The sequence below is a fragment of the Petaurus breviceps genome, unplaced genomic scaffold, assembly GCF_028583685.1.
Source record: "Petaurus breviceps papuanus isolate PSGF00001 unplaced genomic scaffold, PetGlider_PUasm1.0 90535, whole genome shotgun sequence".
NCBI classification, from domain to species: Eukaryota; Metazoa; Chordata; class Mammalia; order Diprotodontia; family Petauridae; genus Petaurus; species Petaurus breviceps.
In genome coordinates this window covers 4,326,918-4,352,543 of record NW_027187270.1, presented here as the reverse complement: position 1 = coordinate 4,352,543, position 25,626 = coordinate 4,326,918, and the positions used below count along the sequence as shown (strand labels likewise).

At 39.8% G+C, this 25,626-nt stretch overlaps 1 protein-coding gene across 1 annotated transcript in view; it reads left to right on the top strand.

Moving 5' to 3' along the window:
- The first annotated feature begins 222 nt into the window (after positions 1 to 222).
- ABCB7 (ATP binding cassette subfamily B member 7) overlaps positions 223 to 25,626 on the top strand; it is a 130,383-nt gene continuing 104,979 nt past the window's right edge. Inside the window, exon 1 of the mRNA XM_069063110.1 lies at positions 223 to 475. Coding sequence (XP_068919211.1) covers positions 302 to 475 — 174 coding nt within the window. The 5' untranslated portion in view covers positions 223 to 301. The remainder of the gene's footprint in view (positions 476 to 25,626) is intronic.

Genomic DNA, 25,626 nt, shown 5'->3' with positions numbered 1-25,626 from the left:
GGAATGGGGAGAGGCGGGAGAAGGCGCCCAGCACAGTCCGGGGGGTCCAGAGGCTAACACACCGGGGCGGGCTGGGAGACAGCGGGGCTTCCGGGAAGAGGCCGGAGCCCCTGGCCGGGAGCGCACTTCCGGTCGGCTTGGGAGTCACCCGCCCGGCAGCCGCTGAACCTAGGTTCGAGGTAGCCGCGGATGACGCCACTGAGGTAACTAAGGTAGTTAAGGTAGCGAAGGGGCGGGGACGCGGGCTCACTCCGTCACAATCCCACAATTCTTCGCGGAGCCGCCGTTCTCCCCGCTCAAGATGGCGCGCTTGGTGTTGCGTCCGCCGGCTGTGGCTGCTGCCTTTCAAAGGCAGCGGCTTTCGGCCGCGCTGCTTCGGCCCCTGAACTCCGTCCTCAGCTCCAGCTTCGGCGTGACCCGGCCGCGGAGGGCCGGCGGCGTGGCGGGAGGCTTGCGGAGCCGCCGAGCCTATCAGGTGCGGAGCGCGGACCACATGGCGGGCTGGGAGGGAGTCCGGCAGCCGAGAGCTGGGACTGGGGGGAAGGGGCTCAGACAGCCGTGGGCCCCGCCCCCCGAGGACTCAGGCTGGTGGGGCAGGGGGCCTCGGGGAAGGGAAATGGAGCCGCCGGGCTGGGAAGATCCAAGAAAGCTTGCCTCCCAGCCCGCTCAGTGAGCGGCGCCTGGGGAGCTGAGGCGGGGAAGTGCCGGCGTTGGGCTCCCCGAGGTCACACTGGGTAGCCCGGACCGCGGGGGGGCTCCCACCTTCAGCTAGTTACTTTGCCTCGGGCGGCCCAGGTATGAGGAGTTGAGGTGGATCTTGAATCCAGATCCTCTTCTTCCCAATCCAGCGCCCTTTCCATTACATCACAGTTTCCGATTTCCTGATTTAAGCCAGGGGGTAAACACATTCCTGCATGTTCGCCCCTAGGTGTTTACCGACCGAGGGCGAACTGCCTGCTGCTTCCTAAGAGTAAGTAACAGGATGCAGAAGTTGTGTACCCCCAAGCAGCGACTCAGGTTGCAAGGCGTCTTTGAAAGCGAGACATAATAAAAATGACAGCAGGTCACCTTTACACAAAATGACAAAAGGAGTTGACGGTTGGCAGTGTCCCGGATCTGAGGGGCTCAAATCCTGGAACTCTGGTGGCTGCCTTCAAGACCCTGGTCCTCCCCTCCCTTCCTCCCCAGTTCCTATCTTTGTAGCTATGGCTTGTCCTCGCTGCCTAAAAAGTTCCGAGGCCTATATGTTGAAACGATAGATCCATTTGTTCTGGCTGCGGGTAATTAATATGAATCAGGTTGTGGAGGGAATGTACTTCTTGCCGCCTATTATGCACCCTAGCCTTGTCATTTTCTCTAAACATAGTATTTGGTCAGAGTAAGTTGTTATTAATTTAAGTGTTTTACAAGAGCATGTTATCTTTTTTATTCCTTCTATTGTTACAAATGTTGAATTGCAACAAAAATGTATCCTCGAAGTAGATAGCTAAAAACATAACTTGGAAGTTTGCCTTGACTCTGCTGCCATTTCCTTAAACTACCCTCCTAATGTTAGACTCCTAACTTTCTACTTTTCTCCCTAGATATTTTATTCATTCCTTTGGAACCTGGCCTCGGATCTACCACTCTAGTAAAACTACTTTCAAAGGTCAACATTGACCTCTTTTTTTTTTTTAATAAATTTTTCTTCATGCTTTTTTAAACCACCTACATTTCCCCATTGTTCCCCTACTCTCCATTCCCTCCCAGAGAGTTATCCCTTATAATTTTTTTTTAAAAAGAGGAAGAAAAAGAAACTCCACAAAACTTAAGTATCATACAAAAAGTCTGACATTATGTAGTGTTCCAGTGAATTTTCCTCTCTGCCTCCAGGGTAAACTGATCCCTTTTAGTTTTATCACTAAGAATGAATGACTCAGGTTTGGATACTCTATGTACCTTCTCAATTCATCCTCAGTTGCCTTTCTTCTTTGATTGTAGGACTAGAGGGCAGAGCACTAAACACTTCCGCAAATCCTTCTTTTATAGAGCCAAGCTTCCTAGTAACTCCATTCTGCATCAGCTGCCCTGCTTGGCTCCTACTCCAAGGAACGACATGCCCCAGTGGGTCCAGTCCCCCCCCCCCCCCCCAGTGCCCCTACTCCCCCTGCTTTTCAACTTCCTTTTTGTGTGTTGCCTTCCCCCATTAGGTCATCAACTCCCCTGTGACCAAGACTGGTTTTTTTTTTCTTATTTGTATTCCCATTGCTTAACACAGTGCCTGGCACATAGTAGGTGCTGCTAAATGAACATTTATTGAATTAAATCCTTAGGACCAAGTTTGGTCATTGGAATTTTGAGCATTCAGTTTTTATTTTACTGTTGTCAACAATGACTTCTTAATTGCTAAATCCAATGTTCTTATTCCAGTCCTTAATCTCATTGACCTTTTTGTAGCTCTTGGCAATATTGAATGTTCCTTCTGGATACTGTCCTGGCTTTGGCTTCTCTGAGAACCCTCTCTCCTGGTTTGTTGTCATCCTGCTACTCCCTAAGTCCTGTACTCTCTCAGTGATCTCATCCTTTCCTTAAAGTTATCAAGTCTGAGCAGATGACTCCCATATCTATATATCTCAACTCTAATCCCTGTGAAGACTTCAAACCCCGTATCACCAACTGTCTGCTTGACATCTTCACTCAGATGTTCTACCAACATCTGAAACCCAACAAAAATGAATTTATTCTCCCCACATTTGACTCTCCTCGTGTTTCTGTTATCTTCTAACACTCAGATCTCAGAATAATTTTTGAACCTTACCTCTACCGTGCCCCCTATATCTAATCAGTTCTCAATTTCTTTCAATTTTACTTTTATAATATCTCTCCATTTACATTGCCACTACTCTGATTCAAGGTCTTGTCACTTCTCACTGGAACTGTTATGATGGCTTTTTAACTGTTCTCCTTTCCTCTAGTCTCTCCTCTTTCTATTCTATCCTTTACATAGCTGCCAAATTATTATTCCTAAAACAGATCTGATGAAGTCATTTTCCTGCTCAAAAAACTCCACTGATTCTTCTCAAAAATCACTATTTCTAGAATAAAATGCAGACTCAAAAAGAGTCATAGAATTTCAGAATTGGAAGGACCTCATCAGCCACATCCAACCCAAAAGAATCTCTTCTGCTTCAGCTACCTGAAGTGTTCATATATTTTTAAAAATTTTTTTTATTAATTTGCTTACTTTTAGTTTACAAGATTCAATTCCACAATTTCTTGAGTTTCAAATTCTGTCCCTCTCCCATGGCGGCAATACAGTCAAGAATAGGATCTGTAAATTAAGTGTTCATATTTTGACCTCCAGTAAGGGGAACCCACAACTAGACGGAATTCGTAGGCATCTAAGTATAATATGTATAATAATTTAAGGTATCCTCAATCAGATATTTGACTCCTTTATTTGTTTTTTTGGAGGGGGGGAAGGCAAGGCAGTTGAGGTTAAGTGACTTGCCCAAGTCAACACAACTAGTTAAGTGTCAAGTGTCTTGAGGTCATATTTGAACTGAGGTCCTCCTGACTGGAGGGCCAGTGCTCTATTCACTACGCCACCTAACTGCCCCATCCACTTTATTTTTCCCACCTTGTTTTACATTATTTGCAACACTCCAAACCAAAAGGACCCCTCAAATACAACACTTCATCTCCTGCTGCTGCATTTGAATAAGTTATTTCCCCATGGCTTGAATATACCCTTCCTTCATCTGTGCCTGCCAAAATCCTTCCTTCCCCCAAATTTTTCTTCAACTACTATGCCATGAAGTCTTCCCTCATTTCCCCATCTAAAGGGTTCTCTCCCACCTAAAATTTTCCCAGAATTCTTTCCACATATAGCATCTTATTTGTATCATATTTGCTCACATATGTATTCCTCTTTCTCCCCCTATAAACCATCCCCCTACCCCTCCAGTTCCCTGAAGGCAGTTTTTTTCCCTTTGTATCCCCACTGATCACTGCCTTTCCAGCTTTATTTCATACTTGAATTCTTGTTCCAACCAACCTGGACTGCAGACTGTTTCCTGAACTTGACATTCTATCTCCCAACTCCATATATTTGTACAAGTTGTTCCCCATGCCTGGAATAGAGTCCCTCATCTCTGCCTCTCAGATAATTGTCTTTCTTCAAGGCTTGTCTCAGCTACCTGTGAAACCTTTTTTGATCCACTCCAGTTTTCCTGTGCTATACTTAGTTATATATTTTATCCATACCCTCACTTCCCCTCAGAACATGAACCTGAGAGAAACTATTTCATTTATGTCTTTGTAACTTCAGTGTTTAGCGCTGTTCCCTGTTTATAGTAGAGAAAAGTTTATTGAATTTGAACTGAAGAATTAGATTGATTTTTGATTCTATCAAAATGATCAATAAACATTTAGATTGTGATTAGGAAAGAAGTGGGGGATAGTTATGTTGGAAGAAAGATGACAAATGGATAGCCAGAATGTCCTACTGGTAACCACAAAATGTAGAAAGATATAGAACAGGGCAGTTGGGTAAAACTTCGGAGTCCTTTCTCAGAATCATTTTTTTATTTTTATTTTGCTTTTTGGAGGGCAATTTGGGGTTAAGTGAGTTGCCCAAGGTCACACTGCTATTTTTTGTGTTAAGTGTCTGAGGTCGGATTTGAACTCGGGTCCTCCTGACTCCAGGGCCAGTGTTCTATTCACTGCGCCACCTAGCTACCCCAGAATCATTTTTTTAAATGCATAAAATGAAATACATAAGATTACAAAGGAAAGTAATTATACTGAGATCGTTATCAAAATATTAAGAAAACTAGTTTCTGGACATCAGGCTAAGAACTGCTGACCTAGAGGAAGACCTCAATTGAAGCACTTTGGGTCAATCTTTTGAGGAAATATTAGACAAGAAATGTCATGTGAGAAGTCACAGTTAGGCTACTGTCTTTACTGATGGAGAGAATGTCCACATTGCTGAGATCACAGAGTCACTGACCCATTGGTGTACTAAAGAAGTGTACCATGTGGCAAACCAGATTACTGTGAAAGTTACACATTGAATTTAACATGTATTTAATTGTATAATCAATATAAAATTACTTCCTAAGGAGGGGGGAGGGACAAGTGGGAGGAGAGAATTTGGAGCTCAAAATTAAAAAAAAGGATTATTAAGATTTTTTACATGTAAATGGGAAAATTCAATCAAGTAAAAATATTTTGAAAAAACTTTAACATATTTTTTAAAAAAGGAAGCTGCATATAATAGAAATTTGCAGTTTCATGTGTGATCTTATTCTATGTATGATCTTTTTCTGACCCTTTTATTTGGTGTTTTGTTAAGTTCAGAATAAAAAAAAATTGTACTATGTGCCTGGGACCTATGCTCTTGTCTGAGAATATAAAGGGATGGGATCTAAGGCCCATTCTCCTTTCCTTCTAGGGACTTAGTCTAATTGAGTAAACAGGACATAGGGTCACTGGATAACTTGGAGTCATATCTTTTAGGACTAGAAGAAACCTTAGAGATCATTTAGTTCAAGAGATTGGGAGATCAAAGAGGCCTAGATAAGTCAAATGATTTGTCAGGGACCTTAGTCATAGAATTTAAAATGGAAGGAAACTTAGAGATAATTTAGTTAAGTTGTCTCTTTAGAGTAGAAGAAACTGAGGCCTAGAAGGGTTGACTTAATTAGGGTCTCACAGATAGCAGGGCAAAGGTCTTTCATTCCAAATTCAAGACTCAAGCCAGGGACAGCTGGGTGGCGCAGTGAATAGAGCACCAGCCCTGGAGTCAGAAGGACCTAAGTTCAAATCCGGCCTCAGACACTTAACAGAAAAACTATACGTGTGACTTTGGACAAGTCATTTAACCCCAGTTGCCCTCCAAAAAAGCAAAAAAAAAAAAGACTTAAGCCTTTGGGACACTCACTTTGGCACACTTTGGTGTACTCATCTTCTCAAGGTTTGAAGAGTTAAAATCCCAGGCATTATTATAATTTAATCAAAAATATAGAAATCATGCTATATATATATTTTAAAACTTATGATCTTATTTTATTTTGATTGATTTATTTTAGTTCACTTCAACATTCATTTCCACAAGATTTTGAGTTCCAAATTTTCTCCCCATCTTTACCCTCCCCCCCCACCCCAAGATGGCATGCATTCTGATTACCCCTTCCCCTAGTCTGCCCTCCCCTCTATCACCCCACTCCTTCCTTCTCTTCCCCTCACTTTCTTGTAGGGCAAGATAGATTTCTATACCCCATTGCCTGTACATCTTATTTCCCAGTTGAGTGTAAAAACAATTTTTAACATTTCTTTTTAAAACTTTGAGTTCCAAATTTTCTCCCTTCTTCCCTTCCCACCCACACTCATTGAGAAGGCAAGCAGTTCAATATAGGTTATGCATGTGTAGTTATGCAAAACACTTCCATAAGAGTCATATTGTGAAAGACTAACTATATTTCCCTCCATCTTGTCCCACCCCCCATTTATTCTGTTCTCTCCTTTTACCTTGTCCCTCCTCAAAAGTGTTTGCTTCTGACTACCACCTCCCCCAACCTGCCCTCCCTTCTACTATTCCCCCCTTAATACCCTTCCCCCTACTTTCCTGTAGGTTGATACCTAAATGAATGTGTTTCCCTCCTTAAGTCAGATCCAATGAAACTAAGGTTCACTCATTCCCTCTCACCTCCCACCTCTTTCCCTCCATTGTAAAAGCTTTTTCTTGCCTCTTTTATGTGAGATAATTTACCCTATTCTATCTCTTCTCTTTCTCTTCCTAATATATTCCTTTCTCACCCCTTAATTTTATTTTTTAGATATCCTTTCATATTCAACTCACCTTGTATCTGTATGTATACACACACACACACACACACACACACACACATCCCCTCCGACTACCCTAATGCTGAGAAAGGTCTCATGCATTACAAATATCATTTTTCCATGTAGGAATGTAAATAATTCAACTTTAGTAAGTCCCTTATGATTTCTCTTTCCTGTTTACCTTTTCATGCTTCTCTTGATTCTTGTTTTTGAAAGTGAGATTTTCTATTCAGCTCTGGTCTTTTCATCAGAAATGCTTGAAAGTCCTCTATTTCGTTGAATGTCTATTTTTTCCCCTGAAGTATTTACTTAGTTTTAATGGGTAGGTGATCTTGGTCTTAATCCTAGCTCCTCTGACCTCTGGAATATCATATTCCAAATGCTCTGATACCTTAATGTAGAAGCTGCTGGATCTTGTGTTATCCTGGTTGTGTTTCCACAGTACTTGAATTATTTCTTTCTGGCTGCTTGCATTATTTTCTCCTTGACCTGAGAACTCTGGAATTTGGCTATAATATTCCTAGGAGTTTTCCTTTTGGGATCTCTTTCAAGAGGTGATCAATGGATTCTTTCAATTTCTGTTTTTACCCTCTGGTTCTAGAATATCAGGGCAGTTTTTCTTGATAACTTCTTGAATGAAGATGTCTAGGCTCTTTTTTTTTTCATGGCTTTCAGGTAGTCCAGTAATAATTTTAAATTATCTTTCCTGGATCTGTTTTCCAGTTTAGTGGTTTTTCCAGTGAGATATTTTACATTGTCTTCTATTTTTTCCTTCCTTTAGTTCTGTTTTATAATTTCTTGATTTCTTATAAAGTAATTAGCTTCCATTTGCTCCATTCTAATTTTTAAGGAATTATTTTCATCATTGAGCTTTTGGACTTCTTTTTCCATTTGGACAATTCTGCTTTTAAGGCATTCTTCTCCTCATTGGCTTTTTGGACCTCTTTTGCCGTTTGGGTTAGTCTCTTTTTTAAGGTGTTATTTTCTTCAGCATTTTTTGGGGGGTCTCCTTTAGCAGACTGTTGACTCATTTTTCATGATTTTCTTGTATGACTCTCATTTCTCTTCCCAGTTTTTCCTCTACTTCTCTTAGTTGATTTTCAAAATCCTTTTTCAGCCCTTCCATGGCCTGTAACCAATTCATATGTTTTTTAAATTTTTTATTCTTTTTAAAAAATTTTATGTTTATTTTTAGTTTACATCATTAATTTCCACAAGATTTTGAGTTACAAATTTTCTCCCCATCTTTCCCCTAATCATCACCCCCAAAACAGCGATCTCACTGTATACCTCCTCCCCCACTCTGCTGTCTCTTATGTCCTCCCCCATCCCCCCTCCGATTTTCCAGTAGGGCAAGCTGGATCTCCATCCCCCAGTGCCTGTATATCTTATTTTCCAGTTAAAGGTAAAATAACAAAAATAATAATAATATTTTTTAAACATTTGATTTGAAAGCTTTGAATTCCAGATTCTTTCCCTTCCTCCCTCATCACCCACCCTTACTGGGAAGATAAGCAATTCATTATAGGTTGTACATGTGTAGCTACGCAAAACATTTCCATAGTGGATATATTGTAAAAGACTGACTATTTCTCTCCATCCTATCCCACCCACACTTGTTCTGTTCTCTCCTTTGATCCTGTCCCTTTTGAAAGTGGGTGCTTCCAACTTCCCTACCCCCCAGCCTGCCCTCCCCTCCATCATCCCCCCTCCCCTCCATCATCCCCCCTCTCATTCCCTTCCCCCCTACTTTCCTGTAGGGTGAAATACCCTATTTAGTGTGTATGTCAGTTCCTCCCTAAGCCAAATTCAGTGAGAGTAAGGTTGACCCATTCCCTTTTGCCTTCCTGTTCTTCCCCTCCATTGTAACAGTTTTTCCCCTTGCCTCTTCTATATGAGATAAATTTACCCCATTCTTTCTCTCCCCATCTCCTCTCATTATATTCCTCTCTCACCTCTCAGTTTCACCTTTTAAGGCTCATCCCTTCGTGTTAAATTGGTCCTGTGCCCTCTGTCTGTGTATACCTGTGCACATATATACACACACTCACATGTATTCATATGGATGTATATCCTCCTATATATATATATATATATGTATATATGCAATTCATATTTTTCTTTGAGGCTTTTGACTTTTTTGTCTTCTGGTTGTGTGTTTTGATCTTCTTTGTCACCAAAGTAAGACTCTATAGTCTGAGGTTTCATTTATTCATTTATTTATTTATTTATTTTTTTTAAGCAATCGGGGTTAAGTAACTTGCTCAAGGTTACACGGCCAGTTATTTCTGGGTGTGGTGCTGAGTATCTGAGCCCGGATTTGATCCAGGTCATCCCAACACTGGAGCCGGTGCTCTTACTCGCTGAGCCAACTGCCCACCCCTGAGGGTTTTTTTTAATGCTGTTTGCTGATTTTCCGAGTCAGATACTTAACTTTCTAACTCTTTGTCAAGGTAGGATTCTACTTCCAGTGTGTAGGGGGTCCTGTTCCAAACTTCAGGGGTTTTGTGCAGTTGTTTTCAGAAATACTTCTAGGGCCCTGTAAATTTTCAGTTCTTCCAACGTGGTATGACCAAAGGAGAGGTGTTTACTCATTTCCTGGCCTGTGCTCTGGTCTGTAAGTGACCATAAGCACTCTTTTCTGCCCTGGAACTCTGAGGATTCTTTCTCCACTGCACCACAATCTCCACTACACCCCAAGACTGCCACCCAGTCTGCAACCCAGATCCAAGCAGGGCAAAGCAAGAGAATCCTGCCTCAATGTCAGCTAAGAGATCCTTGCAATCATTTCCTGGTCAGCCACCCAATCCCCACACTGTCTGTGGGCCTGGAACTCCAGAAAGCAGCCTGCTGTTGCTGCTGCTGCTTCTGCCACCACTGCCCCAGGCTGGGTGTGGATTGTGCTCCTCTCTCACCCCGGTCTGCCAAATTTTCCCACTGACCTTCTATGATTTCTTTGGCATTTATGGGCCAAAAAGTCTGTAAACCACCACAGCTGCCAGTGATTCAGTCCTCTGAGGCCTACTCTGGTCCTGTTTATGCCAGCACGGCCCACACTGAACTACACTCTGCTCCTGGCTTGGTGTGATAGGTAGGCCTTTCCTGTCGACCTTCCATGCTGTCTTGGGTTAGAGATTTGTATCAGTGAAATCACAGGTCTAGGACCCCAACTCCTCATCTCCCATGTCTGACACATTGCCTTGCACATTTCCAGTTACTTCATTAAACAATGGAAAGCACCAAACTTGGAGTCACACAACCTGGGTTCAAATCTCAGCTCAGCAACTTATTTTACTACCTGTGTCATCCTTGCCAAAGTCACTTAACCTCCCCGGGCCTCAATTCTTCATCTGTAAAATGTAGGGGTTGGGCTAAGTCATCTCTAAGGTCTGATCCCTTCAAACTTTAAATCTGTCAACCTATGAAAAATTGGCCTTTCCCCTTTGGAGAGCTACTGGTTATTATTCAGAATAACCCCTCTACTGGGCCTTGCTATATATACATATACATCAACAATTTTTTTTTTTTCTTTTTGGAGAGGGGAAGGCAGGGCAATTGGGGTTAAGTGACTTGTCCAAATTCACATGACTAGTAAGTGTTCAGTGTCTTGAGTCTGGGTTTGAACTGGGGTCTTTCTGACTCCAGGGCCAGTGCCCCACCTAGCCGCCCCATCAACAAATTCTTTTTTTTTTTTTAAGCAATTGGGGTTAAGTAACTTGCTTAAGGTTACACGGCCAGTTATTTTGTGTGGGTGCCAAGTATCTGAGGCTGGAACCAATCGCGGGTCTCCCGACGCCAAGGCTGGCACTCTTACTCACTGTGCCACCTGGCCATGCCCCCCCCCCCAAATTCTTAACTTTCTTCAACTATCCTTTTATATTTCTTTTGATTATGATGTTATCTCATAACAATCATTTATCTTAGTTACAGTTTAATCTTATTTTGGGAGTTATTTCAGTCACATCAACACATTTACAGATCATCTGTAACTACTACTACTAAAAATTTTTGTTCCCAAATTTTGGGGGGAAGCTAGCTGCTCCTTGAATACATTTTGCTTATTTTTGTATTCAATGTGATCTTACTAACCTGCCATTATGTAGTATTCAATTTAGAAAACATTTAAGTACTTATTTTGTGCAAAGTACTATTCTCAGCTCAGGAAGATGCAACAATAAACAAGCATTTTTGTCCTTTAGGAGCATGTAGTCTAGTAGGGGTGCTAATGTATACAGATAAAGCTATATATGTACATGTCATTAAATAGAAAATAGAGTGATAAATGCATGACAGCCCAGGTCTCTTGACTCCTAGTCCATGCTCATAACCTTCTCTTTTATTTCCCACTTAAACCTGGTATAAGTGCTGTGTATAAAAAGATCCTGAGTAACTAAACTGCATTTTCAAAAAAACAGATTTTATTGATATCTTTTGTTTTTACATCTCCTAGATTTCTCCTTGTATCCTTTTTCCCTTTCCTAGAGAGCCCCCTGTTATAAGAATAAAAAAAAAAGTTCAGTAAAATCTATCATTGTAGTGGAAAAAATGACATTCTATGTAGTGAACTCATGCTGGTGGACCTAGACCTCTGCAAAGGAGTGTGGGGAGGTATCATTCAGTTTTGGTCCTTTTGTCATGGTGGTTCTTTAACCATTTTCATTATTATTATCATGGTCTGTATTTTCCTGGCTCTGCTCACTTTGTTCTCCATCATACATGTCTTTCCATGTTTCTCTGTATTCATCATGCTCATAATTTCTTAAAGCATAGTAATATTCCATTACATTCATGTAGTACAGTTTATTTAGCCATTCCCCAAATGATGGGCATCTACTTTGCTTCCAGAAAAAGTGCCATTATAAATATTATTGTGTATATGAAATCATTCATTTGTCAATGACCTCTTTGAGATAAATGCCTAGCAGTGGAATCTTTGGATCAAAGTGTGTGGACGTTTTAATTCTTTTCTTTGCATACTTCCAAATCAGTTTCCAGAACCGTTGAACCAGTTGAGAGCTCTGCCAGCAATGCATTATTGTGCCTGTCTTCCCAATCCTTATAACATTGATTATTCCTCTCTTTTGTTACATTTGCTAGTTTGCTGAGTGTGGGTTGGAACCTCACAGTTGTTTTGATTTATTAAATGGGGTTATATTTGTAAAGTACTTGGCACATAGTAGTTGCCATGTAATTGTTAGCCATCATTATTGTTATTACTGTTTACATTATTAGTGATTTGGAGCATTAAAATTAATTTTACAGAGTTCCATTCACTTTACATTTGCAGAAAAACTCTGAGATTTGTCTAAAATTTAGCTATCAAAAGCTTATTAATAAATGAAAATGCTTCAAGAGGAATATTTGATTTTAAGGTCAATAATTTTTTTTAGCGTTTCTCATGGGATGATTTTTAATCGCTAATGATTGCTAGTCCAGTGCTCTTTCTGCTACATTAGTCTCTGTTTACAGTGAATCATGATCTTGAAAGGTGCATTTTCAAAATTGGATTTATTTTTATCAACATTTAAATTATAGGTTTATGAAAATGTACTGCCAAATCCAATCTAACAAACAGTTCTTTTCATTTTTAAAAAGATTGATAAATGCTTTATTCAAAAGAGTATTTCCAGATGCATAAAGAGAAGTTGCAAGTTAATAAGAAAAACTCAGCCTCTACATGGTGCTGTACATTCATGCACCATAAACTTGTGCAAAAATCAGACATTTATTTGTTCAGTAAATACCACCCAAGACAAAGAGCAAAATTAAAACAATAATTCAACAAGCACTGAAACCAATGTCCATTCATTTAGCAACAGAGTTCTTTGGTTTAAGGAGACAGAGGCCATTCAGAGAACACTGGAAGATGTAAAAACAGGAGACAAGGGAGCAAGGTGTTGTGGCCAGGTGGTCACACCAGATATTAGACAGGAGCATTACTCACAATGACGTACTTAAGGTTGAAACCTTAGAGATTTAATATGCCACTAATATCACTGTAGTTTGAAATTGAACCCTGTGACTCAATCTTCTATTCCTCAATCCTTCTATTCCTCAAAGGTTTTCCATGGACCCTTCCCATGCTAGCTTCAGAGGATAGTGAATGAAGACAATTTCCCAGGTTCAATTTTTCCTCATCTTATGGAGTGTATTGTGTAGCTGCAATGGCTTTTGATCTGTCAGGGAACTGGATTCTGGATATGTTAAAGCAGTGTCCTGGAAATTCCTTTCTTCTTATGGTACAAGTGAGCTGGTTTCAGGTTTCTTCCTTTCCCAACCACCCATCTCCCACTCCTGTTTAATCTCCTCATGAGGCAGGCGTATTGGTGTGATATAGCTCATTAGTTTATATTAGTTTACAGATCTGCACTGGGATCTGCTGGCAGAAAAGAGACTTTTTTCTTGTCATCCACAAGCTCCCACCGCATTGCCAGTTTAATACTAGGATATTCACTCTTCATTGGCAGTTTGTTCAAGTAGCTATAGGTTTTGCCTTTTTCAGTGAGACAATTGATGCCACTAATAGCTTTTCCTATCCCTAAGTCTGATAAGTAGAAGGATACCCATCACAAGGCCATGCATTCAAACTGATGAAGGTAACATTGACGCTATAGGATCCTCCTTTACGCATCTCCGAGGACTCTGTTGGGGCAAGGCTTTGCATTCACCTCTACAGAGCCACAGTCAGTGAAGTGCATTGGCATATTCACTGCAGTGGCACTGAAGGCAAGAGCAGAAGCATCATTTCCAGGGTGGTCATTGTTTTGGGGTATGGGTTCTGAAGGCTGAAACTCCAGCAAGCATAATAAGCATTTAGTATGCATCTGCTTGTTCAAGACTGATAAGCTGTTGGGGTACACAGACAATGAAAGACATTTCCTGCCTAAACTAGGACAATTTGTTGCAGCAGCTGAAGTGAGAACTCTTTAATTTTCAGAACTTTAAAAATGAGGAGACTTGATCAAATTCTCTTATTTCAGCTTTTTCATTTGGCAGATACGTCTTAAAATGAGCAATTGTGTGGTAACCTTGCATGTTCATTAGGAAGGGGAAAAGAGAGCCCATATACAAAGCATGTGTAAAGGAGGTTTGTTAAAGGATTGTGAGAAATAACACTATCAGGGAGGTAGCCTGGACACGCTTCCACATCTGCTGCTCCCTTGGAGGCTCTTAAGAAGATCCATGTGGATGTCCCTCAACACGACTGTGGGGATCACAGGACTTCCTAGTGGGGTCAGGGAGTTAGCCTGGAATGAGCTTCCACTGCCCACTGCTTCCCTTTGGGGACCCTTAGGAAGATCCACATGATGTACCCCTTAAAACGCCAAACCCCTTCTCACCAAAAGAACTCAGAAGGAGTGTGCAGAGGAAGGTGTTTATTAAACTTCCTTGCTGGAACCCTATGTGATGCTCATTAGGGACACAGAAACTGGAGTGAGGGTCTACAAGTTCTGTCCTTCCTGGTAGACTTAGGGTTAGTCAAATTCCTCAAATTCCTTACTTTATTTCCCTCTCTCTATATATAATAGTCAAATTCCTCGAACGCCTCACTTTATTTCCCTTTATATATTCTACATTCCCTTAATATGTGCAGATTATATACAGATTACATAGGCATGGTAGTGAGGATACTTGTGACCTGACTGGGCCTGACCTTTTCTAAGGTCAGAGCTGTGTGCTATACCCCCACCTTTCTAGTTCCCTCTGGCCATAGTCATAGTTCTAGGAAGGCCAGGGTTTTAGTAAGCCAGAGCTTCCCCACAGCTATTGATTATCTTTCAATCACTTTTGTGAGAGTAAAACAGGATACAACTATATCCCCTCTTACTGGATCATCTTTACAGTCTGTTGGAGATAGGAATGAGATGCTATTGGCCTCTGAATCTGTATCTAGATTGACATGATAGAATGTGATAGTTTCTCAGTGGTTTCAAAGATGGCCTCTCAGGTTTCTCTTTAAAAAATTTTTTTATTGATATCTTCTGTTTCTTCCATCATCATAGTTATCCCAAGTATCCTTTCCCCTTCCCTTCCCTCTTCCTTCCCTCTCCCAGCCATCCCTTATGACAAATAGTATTTTTTTAAGAAAGAAAAAAAATCAGCCCAGTAGATATATACATTGAAAAAGTCTGAAAAACATGTGCAGTGTATAATACCTGTGTACCCCCCTCTCATGTCTCTTCATTCAAGTATTGTTTGATCTTTGTAGTTTTGTTATATTCATTTTATATTTTTTGTGTTTTTTTTTTGTTCTCTCCATTTACATTGTTATTGTATATATTGTTTTCTTAGCTATTTACTTCACTCTGCATCAGTTCATATAGATCTTTCTAGGCTTCTCTGTATTCATCACACACATCATTTCTTACAGTGCAATAACATTCCATTCCATTCATGTATTACAATTTGTTTAGCCACTGGCCAATTGATGGGCATCTATTTTGTTTCCAATTCTTTGCTTTTACAAAAAGTGCTGCTATAAATGTTTTGGTGTCTATGGAGATTTTCTTCTTATTCCTTGGGGAAGCCCAATAGTATCAGCATTTTAGTTGCTTTTATTTGCATAATTCCAAATTGCTTTCCAAAATGATTGTATTAGTGTGCATATCATTCTATCACTCCTCCAACATTGATTTTTGACATTTTTGTGTCATTTCTGACAATTTGCGGAGTGTGAAGTGAAACCTCAGGGTTGATTTGAATTGCATTTCTCTTACTAGTGATTTGAAACATTCTTTCATGTGGTTGTGAATACTTTAATTCTTTTGAGAACTGTTTATTCATATCCTTTGACCACCTATCTGTTGGAGAAAGGCTATGTATAAAAATTGTTTTATGTATCTTAGATACCAAGTATTTATCAGAGAAATTTGATACAAAGATTTTTCCCTATTGGACCACTTCCCCAATCCTAGATGCATTAATGTTGTCTTTGCAAAAATTTTTGAGTTTTGTATAATCAAAATTATCTATTTTATCTTTTGTCATTAGCTCTATCTCTTTTATTAAGAATACATTTCCTACCCATAGTTAAAAGAGGTATATGATCTACTCCTCTTTTAACGTTTTTATAGTATGATTTTTCATATTAAGATGGCATATCCATTTAGAATGTATTGTGGAATAGAGTATAGGGTGTTAGTCTAAACCTAATTTCTACCAGACTGCTCTTTCCAGTTTTCCCAGCAGTTTTTATCAAATAAGGAGTTTTTTCCTAGGTAATTTATGTTTTCTACTTTATCAAACACTGGGTTATTGAGTTCTGTTTCTGATTTTCCTTTTTCTAGTCTATGTTCCTTTGATTCCTCACTCTATTCTTTTTGTTTTGTTTTTTGTCTTTTTGGAGGGGGGAAGGCAGGACAATTGGGGTTAAGTGACTTGACCAACACACAACTAGTAAGTGTTAAGTGTCTGAGGCTGGATTTGAACTCAGGTTCTCCTGACTCCAGGACCAGTGCTCTATTCACTGTGCCACCCAACTGCCCCCTTGTCACTTTATTCTTTAAACAATATCAGATGGTTTTGATGACTGCACTAGTTTGAAATCTGGAAGTGTTATCCCCTTCATCCCTACTTCTTTTCATCATTTCCCTTGATATTCTAGATTTTTTTGCTTTTACCAATGATGTTTATTACTTTATCAAGTTCTAGAAAGTATCCTCTTGGTAATTTGGTTGGTATGGAATTATAAGTGTAAACTAACTTTGGTAGGATTGTCATTTTTATTATATTGGCATGGCCTAACTATTAGTACTGAATATTCCTCCAGCTATTTAAGTAGTTCTTTATTTCTTTAAGGAACACTTTGTAATTGAATCTATACAAGACTTTTGTGTATTTTGGGAAATTGATTCCCAGATATTTTATGCATTTTGTAGTTATTTGGAATGAGATTGCCCTATTATTGCTTCTTGTGTTTTGTTATTATCAGATAGAAATGTTGTTGATTTGGGGGGCTTTATTTTCTAGCCTGCAGCTTTACTGAAACTATTATTTCAATTAATATCTTTGTTGATTCCCTAGGATTTTCCAAATCTGCCGTCAAATCATCAGCAAATAAGGATAAGTTTTATCCCCCCTTTACCTCCCTCTATGACTTTAATTTCTTTCTCCTAGCATTTCCAGAACTATATCAAATAACAGCGGGAAGAATGGCTAGCTTTGCTTCACTCTCATGTTTATTGGAAAAGGTTCTAGTGCATTCCTGTTCTTTATGATGCGTGTTTTTAATTTTAGGTAGATGGTTTTCATATTAAAAAGGTCCCTTGATGCCTATACCTTGTAGGGTTTTTAGCATAAAAGAACTTTGTACTTTGTCAGTGGCTTTTTCTGCATGCATCTGTTGAGATGATCACATGGTTTTAGATGTTTTGATTTTTAATATGATTAATTATACTGATTTTTTTTCCCCCTGATGTTGAACCGTCCCTGAATCTCAGATAGCATGTCAAGGAGGATTTATCTACTTGGTCATAATGAATGATTTCTTGAATAAATCACTGTAGTCTTGCTTTCCCTTTTTTTGTATAGGAAAAGGGCCATGATGTGTGCTAGAGATACTACTTCCTTTTTTCAGGGTTCAGGATGGTGATTGGTCAGGAATAAAGTTATCATCCACTACCACTACTTCCAGTTTTTTTCTTGAGGATCTTTGAATAAAGTAATTAATTAAGGGGGATGAGAGTAAGAGAATGGGATATTTCCCAATTTATTCAAAGGTAGTTAATGAGGGAAAATATTTTGGTTCTTATGAATGATGCCAGATGCTGTGGGGCAAAGAGAGACCATTGTTGGTTTTAGAGATGAAAGAAAAATCCAGAGATGCTTGACACCTATAGAATATGTGTTAATTATTTGGCAAGTGCCAGGAGAATCTTTTCGGTTGTTCTCAGGCAGTTGGGTGGCATAGCATATAGAGTACTGGGCCTGGAGTCAGGAAGACTTATCTTCCTGAGTTCAAACCTGGCCTCAATTATTGGTTGTGTGGCCCTGGACAAGTCACTTCACCCTGTTTGCCTCAGTTTCCTCATCTGTAAAATGAGCTGGAAAAGGAAATGGCAAACCACAGCTGCATCTTTGCCAAGAAAACCACAAATGGGGTCATGAAGAGTGGGACACAACTGAATGAGTGAACAGCAACAAAAGTGTTTTACAGACCTTGAAGTGCTATGTAAATGTGAAGATTTAGCTGTTGTTATTCTGTAAAGTGAGGAATCAAAAGCTTTATAGAGGTGTTTGTTTTTTTTCCTTTGGAATTCTAGAATAGCATTTGAAATGCTAACAGATTCCTTGGGTGAAGGGGGAATAAACTTAGAATGCACAAAGATCTTGTCAAGGGGATAAAGGCCTTACTTATTAATATAATTATGTATAAATCCTTGATAGCAATCAGCATTGATTCATTTACATTCTTTCAAGTGGGGAAGAATAGCACTTGCAAATAAGAAGCTCTCAGAAGCAAAGTCATATCCTTATACATAAGATGCTGTTGACTTGCAGAAATCATTACAGCAATTAAAGTTTTGTTAGCTACCAGACTGACCTTAAAGAGCTTATTTAAATTGTAATACTTTTTGTAGCATCTTTACTATAATTCAAGAAATCTTTGATGGCATATTTGGTAGTCAGTTTAAAGTTTCCTTCAGGGGAAATTAAGGAAAGCCTCCTACGTGTTCAGTGGGCCCCCTATGCTGAGCCATACAACAAAGATGGGCAGGGAGTGCCATCTCTGTCATTTGAAGGAACTTCCAAATTGTTGAGATTGCAGAGTCAGTTGAGTTTAAGCTTTCTTCATTTGCTTGTGATTGAAATTTTGCCTTTTTGGCTCTGGAGTAAGAATTCTATCACTACTCTGGGTTATATGGGATGTTCCCACTGAAGTACCTCACACCCCCCCCAAAATTATTTATTTATTTACTTTTAGTTTACACAATCCCTTGAGTTCCAAATTTTATCCCCCTCCCTCTCCTCTCCTCTACCCCCCCACCCCAAGGCGGCATGCAATCTAATATAGGTTCTACAGATACCTTCATATTAAAAATTAGTCAAGTTGTAAAGAATTCTGACCAGTGGAATGAACAATGAGAAAGAAGGAACAAAACAAAGCAAAAAAGAGAGAGCAAGTAGTTTGCTTCACTCTGCATTCAGACTCTGCAGCTCTTTCTCTGGATGTGGATAGCTCCTTCCATCATGAGTCTTTTGGAGTTGTCTTTATAGCTTTGCATTGCTGAGAGGAGCCCAGTCTATCAAAGTTAGTCATCACAGATATGATGTGTCTGTAATTGTGTGCAATGTTCTCCTGGTTCTGCTTTCTTCATTCAGCATCAGTTTATAGAAGTCTCCAGTTTATTATGAAGTCCATCTGCTCCTCATTTTTGTAGCACAATAGTATTCCATGACATTTATATACCATGACTTATTCAGCCATTCCCCAATGGAGGGACATCCCCTTGATTTCCAATTCTTTGCAACCACAAAAAGAGCTGCTATAAATATTTTTGTACATACAGGTCCTTTTCCCACTTGTATGATCTCTTTGGGATACAGCCCTAGGAGTAGTACCTTACATTTTAAAAGGATGATTATCTCAGATACATTCCATATGGCTGCTATTTATAGAATTATAAAATGCCACAATTAGAAGAGATCCTAATTAGGGATCATTTAGTCTTTTGTGGTCATTTTCCAGGTAAGGAAAATGAAGCTTAGGGAAGTTAAATGATCACCCAAGTTAGTAGTTAGTGGCAGAGCTGGGAATCTAATCGAGACCTTCTGACTCCAAATCTGTTGCTGGTTTATTTGTTTTTTTCTTTTTTAAAGTACTTTAAAAATCTTTTAAGTTTTTGTTTTTATATCATAGTCATTCCTTAAAACAACCCCACTTCTAGATTGAACCTTCCCACGTACCTTTCCAAAAAAATTAGCAAAAAAACCCAATGCAAGTACCTGAGTCTGACAATGTTATATAGCTCTTAACGAATGTTATTTCATTTGAACCTCAAAACAGCCATGAGAAATCCATTGTTTTTGCTACAATCCTAGTTTCATCTCATCCATAATGTTGATGTTCATTGTGACTTTGTGGACAGGGATAGGAGCTTTAATTGGTTCAAGAGGGAGTTCTTTTCCACTAGCTGTTGATGGATGAAGGTTCAAAGGTATTATTTTCAGTCTGATCCTCACATTAGCTGAAGTAGAACAAGTTGTGGTATACTGCAGAGTCCTCGTTATGCCATTTCCTAGCTACCTGACCTTTGGGAAAATCAGGTTTTCTCCCTGGGTCTCAATTTCTTCATCTATAAAATGATGAGTTTGAACTCTATAATCCTTAAGGACCCTTTCATTGCCATGATTCTATATCAGAACTATGTAAGTGAAATCACCTATTGTATTCATGATTGGTGAGGCTGTTAAGTGGGGTATCTGGAAGCCACTGGGATTATTGAGAAGACCAAAAGATAAATCATGTTGATACCATGGTTGTGTGTATTTCGAATTGAAAGTATACTTTAGGTTAAAAGTGTACTTCAGTGAAGTTGCTGTCAGATTATGTTGCCCAAAACCTTGAATTGTTTTTCAAGTTGGGCCATCATATCTTTTTCTTATCAGCATGTGTTTCATATTAGATGTTGGGCCATGCCACAATTTCCCCAGTGGGATAGTGTTTTGGAATGTCATTTTTTTGATGTAATAGTCAAAACACAGTTTTCTTGTCTTACAAACTTTGAGTCACGTCATTAGTACTGTGTCTTTTGAGGGGAAAATTAACTTATAATGACAGAGTACCTTGAGGAATAAGATATTAAAATTCAAGGTTTATAGTAATGCCATGGCTACAGGTTATACTTGAGTTATTCATCAGTACCTTTATTTTATGGAAAGGGGAACGGCTCGTGGTTGAGTTCTTTGAGAAGCACTTGCTTTGACAATTTTATTTATTTGGACCTATGACTTCGTCTGTGCAGACAGGCAACTTAGCTGTAATTTATAGCCTTACAGAGTTGTCTAAGGCACTGAGAGATGAAGTTATTTATCTTGAGTCACACAGCCAATGTACATAAGAAATAGCCTATGAACCTGCTCTTAAGGTCTGCCCACTTTCTACTACATCACTTATACCAGTAATAGCTTTTAACACTCATCTTTTATTGTATTTACAAGTAAATACAGGGTTTTTTTTAATGTTTAAGAAGCTTCTTTAACTATATTCCAGCATATTTGTCTTCTTGCTCCTGCCATTTTTCTCTCCCTTACCAACATTCCAGTCAAGAGATTCTCTCCTAAAGACCAGGTTCCTGGGATTCATGACTTCCTCCTAGTTCTTTCTCTTGTGATCTCCTTTTCCCACCTCCAAATACAGACTTACTACTGCCTAATAGAAAGGTAGTCAATGAATAGAAGAGAGTGGAGAATAAATGGAATTGTAACAGGCCAAAAACATTGAAAGTGTCTATCAGGAGAACTGGCTTATTGGCCTCAATTTTGCCTCTGACTAGCTGTTTGACTTTAGGCAGCTCATCCCTCTTCTTCTTGGCCTCAGTTTCCTCATGTAGAAAATGAGGGACCTGGAAGAAATCAGTGTTCTCAGATCTGATCGCCAGGACAAATTTGTAGTGTTCAGCAAAACTTTTGCTACCAAAGACCTTTTACTAATTAAAACCTTCTAACTTGGGCGGAGTCAGTATGGTGGAGTATGGTGGAGTAGAAGCAGGACCTCCACTGGGCTCTGGCTTCCACCTTCCCCAATCCATGTAAAAAGGGATCTTTAAACAAACTTTGGAGCTGCAGCACAGCGCTCTGGGAACTGAGCCCAGCCCCACTCAGAGGCTTTAGCCCCAGGGCAGGCCTGACCAGCTGCTGGCCTGAGGGACTCCAGATCTGCAGCAGCTGTGGCCATTTCCAGATTTATCAACACACAGATGCTAAGGACAAAGTGAGAGGTCAGTGCAGTCTGGACTTTGGGACCCAGTAAGTGGGAGTGCGTGGCTTTTACCCGCTGAGATGCCAGTACAGCCAGCCAGCACCACGTGGCAGCTTCAGGGGATGAGAGGGGGGATGATGGAAGGGAGGGCAGGCTGGGGTGGAGGGAAGTTGGAAGCACCCACTTTTGAAAAGGGATGGGATCAAAGTAGAGAATAGAACAAGTGGGAGGTGGGATAGGAGGAAGGGAAATATAGTCAGTCTTTTACAATCTATCTACTATGTTATTGTTTTGCATTAGCCACATATGTACAACCTATACTGAACTGCTTATCTTCCCAGTAAGGGTGGGTTACAAGGGAGGAAGGGAATGAATCTGGAATTCAAAGTTTTAAAATCAAATGCTCAAATATATATACTATTATTAATACTATTTTACATGTAATTGGGAAATAAGATATACAGGCACTGGGGTGTGGAGGTCCACTGGAAAAGTTGAAAGGGGTATGGGAGAAAATATGGGAGAGAGCAGATTGGAGGAGGGGATATTCTGTGGGACAGCTATTTTCAGGCGGTTGGTAGGGGAAAAACGGGGAGAAAATTTGTAACTCAAAATCTGGCGGAAATGAATGATGTAAATCAGAAGTTAATAAAGCATTTGAAAAAAAATCAATTAAAAAAAAACCTTCTAACTTAACATGACTCTTTGTCTCCTCTTTCTCCTTTCCACTGCATTCTCTTTTTCCACCACTGGCTCCATACCTCCAACCCATAAGGAGTCAAGAATTGCTATATTAAGGCTGCAAAGGGTAGAATGGTTTTTTTAAAAGAGAATTTAGATAGTTCATTAGTCTGTATTATATTTTGGGCTGGAAAATATTTGATTACATGATCTTTAAGGTACAGTTCTAACATTCTTGGTACTTTGACAGATCCCAGTTGTGTAGGTACTCTTTGTTGGTGCAGGCACAACCAAGACCCCATAAAGTAGCACAGGTATCTCTCCGTTTTACAGATTTTCACCTTGTGTGACTTCTTGTCTATTTTCACATAAAAATCTTCCATTGAGAATCTACCCCACATTTTGCATACCTTTCCTCCTCTTTTCTTATTTTGAGGGTACCAATGTTCTACATGGTCTGTCAGTCTCTTATCTTGTTTAGTTATTGGCCCATCTTTTCTGGTCATACCTGTCCTTGATAATGTCTTTCAGGTTTCTCTTGGCACATGGGATTCAAGCTGGAATGGACATTAGACATCTAGTCTGGACTCCCTGCTGTCATAGTGCCATAGGTGGAGGGGGAGAAATGAGCCTAGAAGTCATCTAGTTCAATGTCCTCATTCTACAGATGTGATAACTGAGGCCTGTGTACAAAGTTACACAGGTAGTAAGTGCCAATTGGGATTCAAACCCAGGCCTTCTGAATTTCCATGCAGTGAGCTTTCCACTTCACCATGCTGTCTTGATAAGATGAAGAACCATGGTAAGAGAGGGCTAAGTTCCTCATGTAGTAATCTAGAAGGCTCAAATCCTTTGCCTGCAAATTCAGTGTTATTCTCATTATGGCAAACCGACTTTCACTTTTTGAGAAGTAATTAATGAAGATAGCTTGGGCACTACACTCCATATTCATTCATTCATTCATTTATTCATTTGTTTTTGCTTTTTGGAGGGGGGAGGGTAGGGTAGTTGGGGTTAAGTGACTTGCCCAAGGTCACCCAGCTAGTTAAGTGTTAAGTGTCTGAGGCTGGATTTGAACTCAGGTCCTCCTGACTCCAGGGCCAGTTGCTCTATTCACTGCACCACCTAGCTGCCCTACACCCCATATTTAGGGACTAAACTGGGAGGGCAAATGAATCTAACCCATATAAATTCCAAAAATGAATACATAAAAAAGCAGCCCCAGCTAAGGAAAAACATCACATCAATTCATAAAAATGCAGCTGATTGTTCACCCTTCTTTAGAGAATTTCAGACATGTTAAAAAACAAGCTTGTATTGCCTGTGAGTCAGCCAGCAACAGTGATCAACTCTACAGCAGGCTCAATATCAGAAATACAAGGTTTTAAATCTCTAACTTCAAAACCTTTGAGTCTGTTTTTAAAAAAAATTCAGGTACTCTTAATCCAGTCTAACTCAGTCCCTTAAATAGACTTGTCAAAATGCATAAAATGTAGTTGCTAGCGCACACTGATTAAATTAAGAAGTACTTAATTAAGAGGTATTGAACTCAAACCAAAGGGGGGGAGCTACAAAGATCTCAAGAATTTTGTTATTTTCATTACTCAAATGAGAGGCTTTGTGCAATTTAGAAGACTGGAAAAAAAAAAGGAAAACCAAATTGTGAAAGGCTTTGCGTTCTTGAAGCAAACACTATGGAGGGGCAGGGATGTAGTGGGGTGGGGTGGGGTGGGATAGGGTAGGGTGAGGAGACAAGAAGAAAAGGAGAAGAGTGGGAAGCTTCTTTTTTTCCTTCTGTCAGTTTTATAGTCCCTGGTTAATGACCAGAAAAAGGGCAGAACTGGCAGCTATATAATAGCTTGTACATTAGATGGCTTCAGTCTACTTCCTTGATACTCAGCAAGATTTCTAAGGTCTCTTCCAGCTTAAAATCCTATGCATAACCTTCTAAAAGGGGCAGTAGTTTGAAATGCCTTTTTTTTCCCCCCAGTATATTTAGTTGGAATGTGACTTGAAGTAGCCATGATATAAATGTTCTATATAAAAGTTCTATATAAAGTTCTATAGAAATGCTAGCTATTAATAATGGTTACTCTTGTCAAGGATCTTATAGTCTACCAGGCAGACAGAACGCAGCAGGTAGATAACAGTAGGTAAAATGGGTAACAATACAAGGTAGTAGATGATATCTGAACATGACAACTAACGCTTTATGTCTTCAGAGTAGGGAGAGATGACCAGTGGGCTTGGGAAGACAGTGAGGTCAATTAAACTTGTCAAATAGCAGAGAAGAGGATAATCTTATCCTGGTATAATTGTTCTCTCCCAAGATTCTTGTGACAGTTGTGCTCTGGGCTTCTTGGGGGCTACAGAGTACAGAGGAAGTCTGGGAGTGTCCTCCTCATCCCTCCCCTCATCCCCATACTCTGGGTAAAGCCCCTTTCACCCCTTACTGGTTAAGATTCTATTAAGAAGAATCGTTTCTGCTGAGCCCTTGATTAAAACCCACCCTGGAGTCTTGCTACTCTTCTCTGCAGAAGACGTTTTTCACCCATTGGTATTTTTGCATAAAGAGGGCTTCTTATAAGGACATTGTAAAAAATGTTGATTTGTTTCTTCCAGCAATCACATCATACGGAACATACGATTTTATATGACATATTGAAGTACTGTTTGTAAAGCACTTAGGATTTCTGGCACATAATAAGTGCTTAATAAATAACTTGTTTCCTTCCTGTTTCTTTCCTTCCATGTGTGCCAGTAATAAAAATTCCCCGCTCCCATAAACTCTGTGGTTTGGGACCTCATTGTCTACCTTGGGGGTGGGAAGTGAAGTGTAACTGCATTCTAGATATGACAGTTATGCTCAGACCTGGAAAATGTGGATGTGACTCCCTGCTAATAGAACTTCAGGAAGGGAAGGGGGGAAGTTGTGAAGAAATTCAGTTTCATAATTAGAAAAGAGAGACCAAAAAGACTTGACCCAAACTACATTACTTCTTCAACACTCTAGAAACTTCCCAAATCCAAGCTAGCATTTGTGACATACAAGCCCTACGTACCAAATGGTGTAATGGAGAGAGAAAGAGCATTAGGTTTAGAGTCAGAGGAACCAGTGTTCAGTGCCTGACAATGTTACTTGAGAGTCACTTAATTTCTTTGGACTTCCATTTCCTCATCTGCCCAATGAGGGA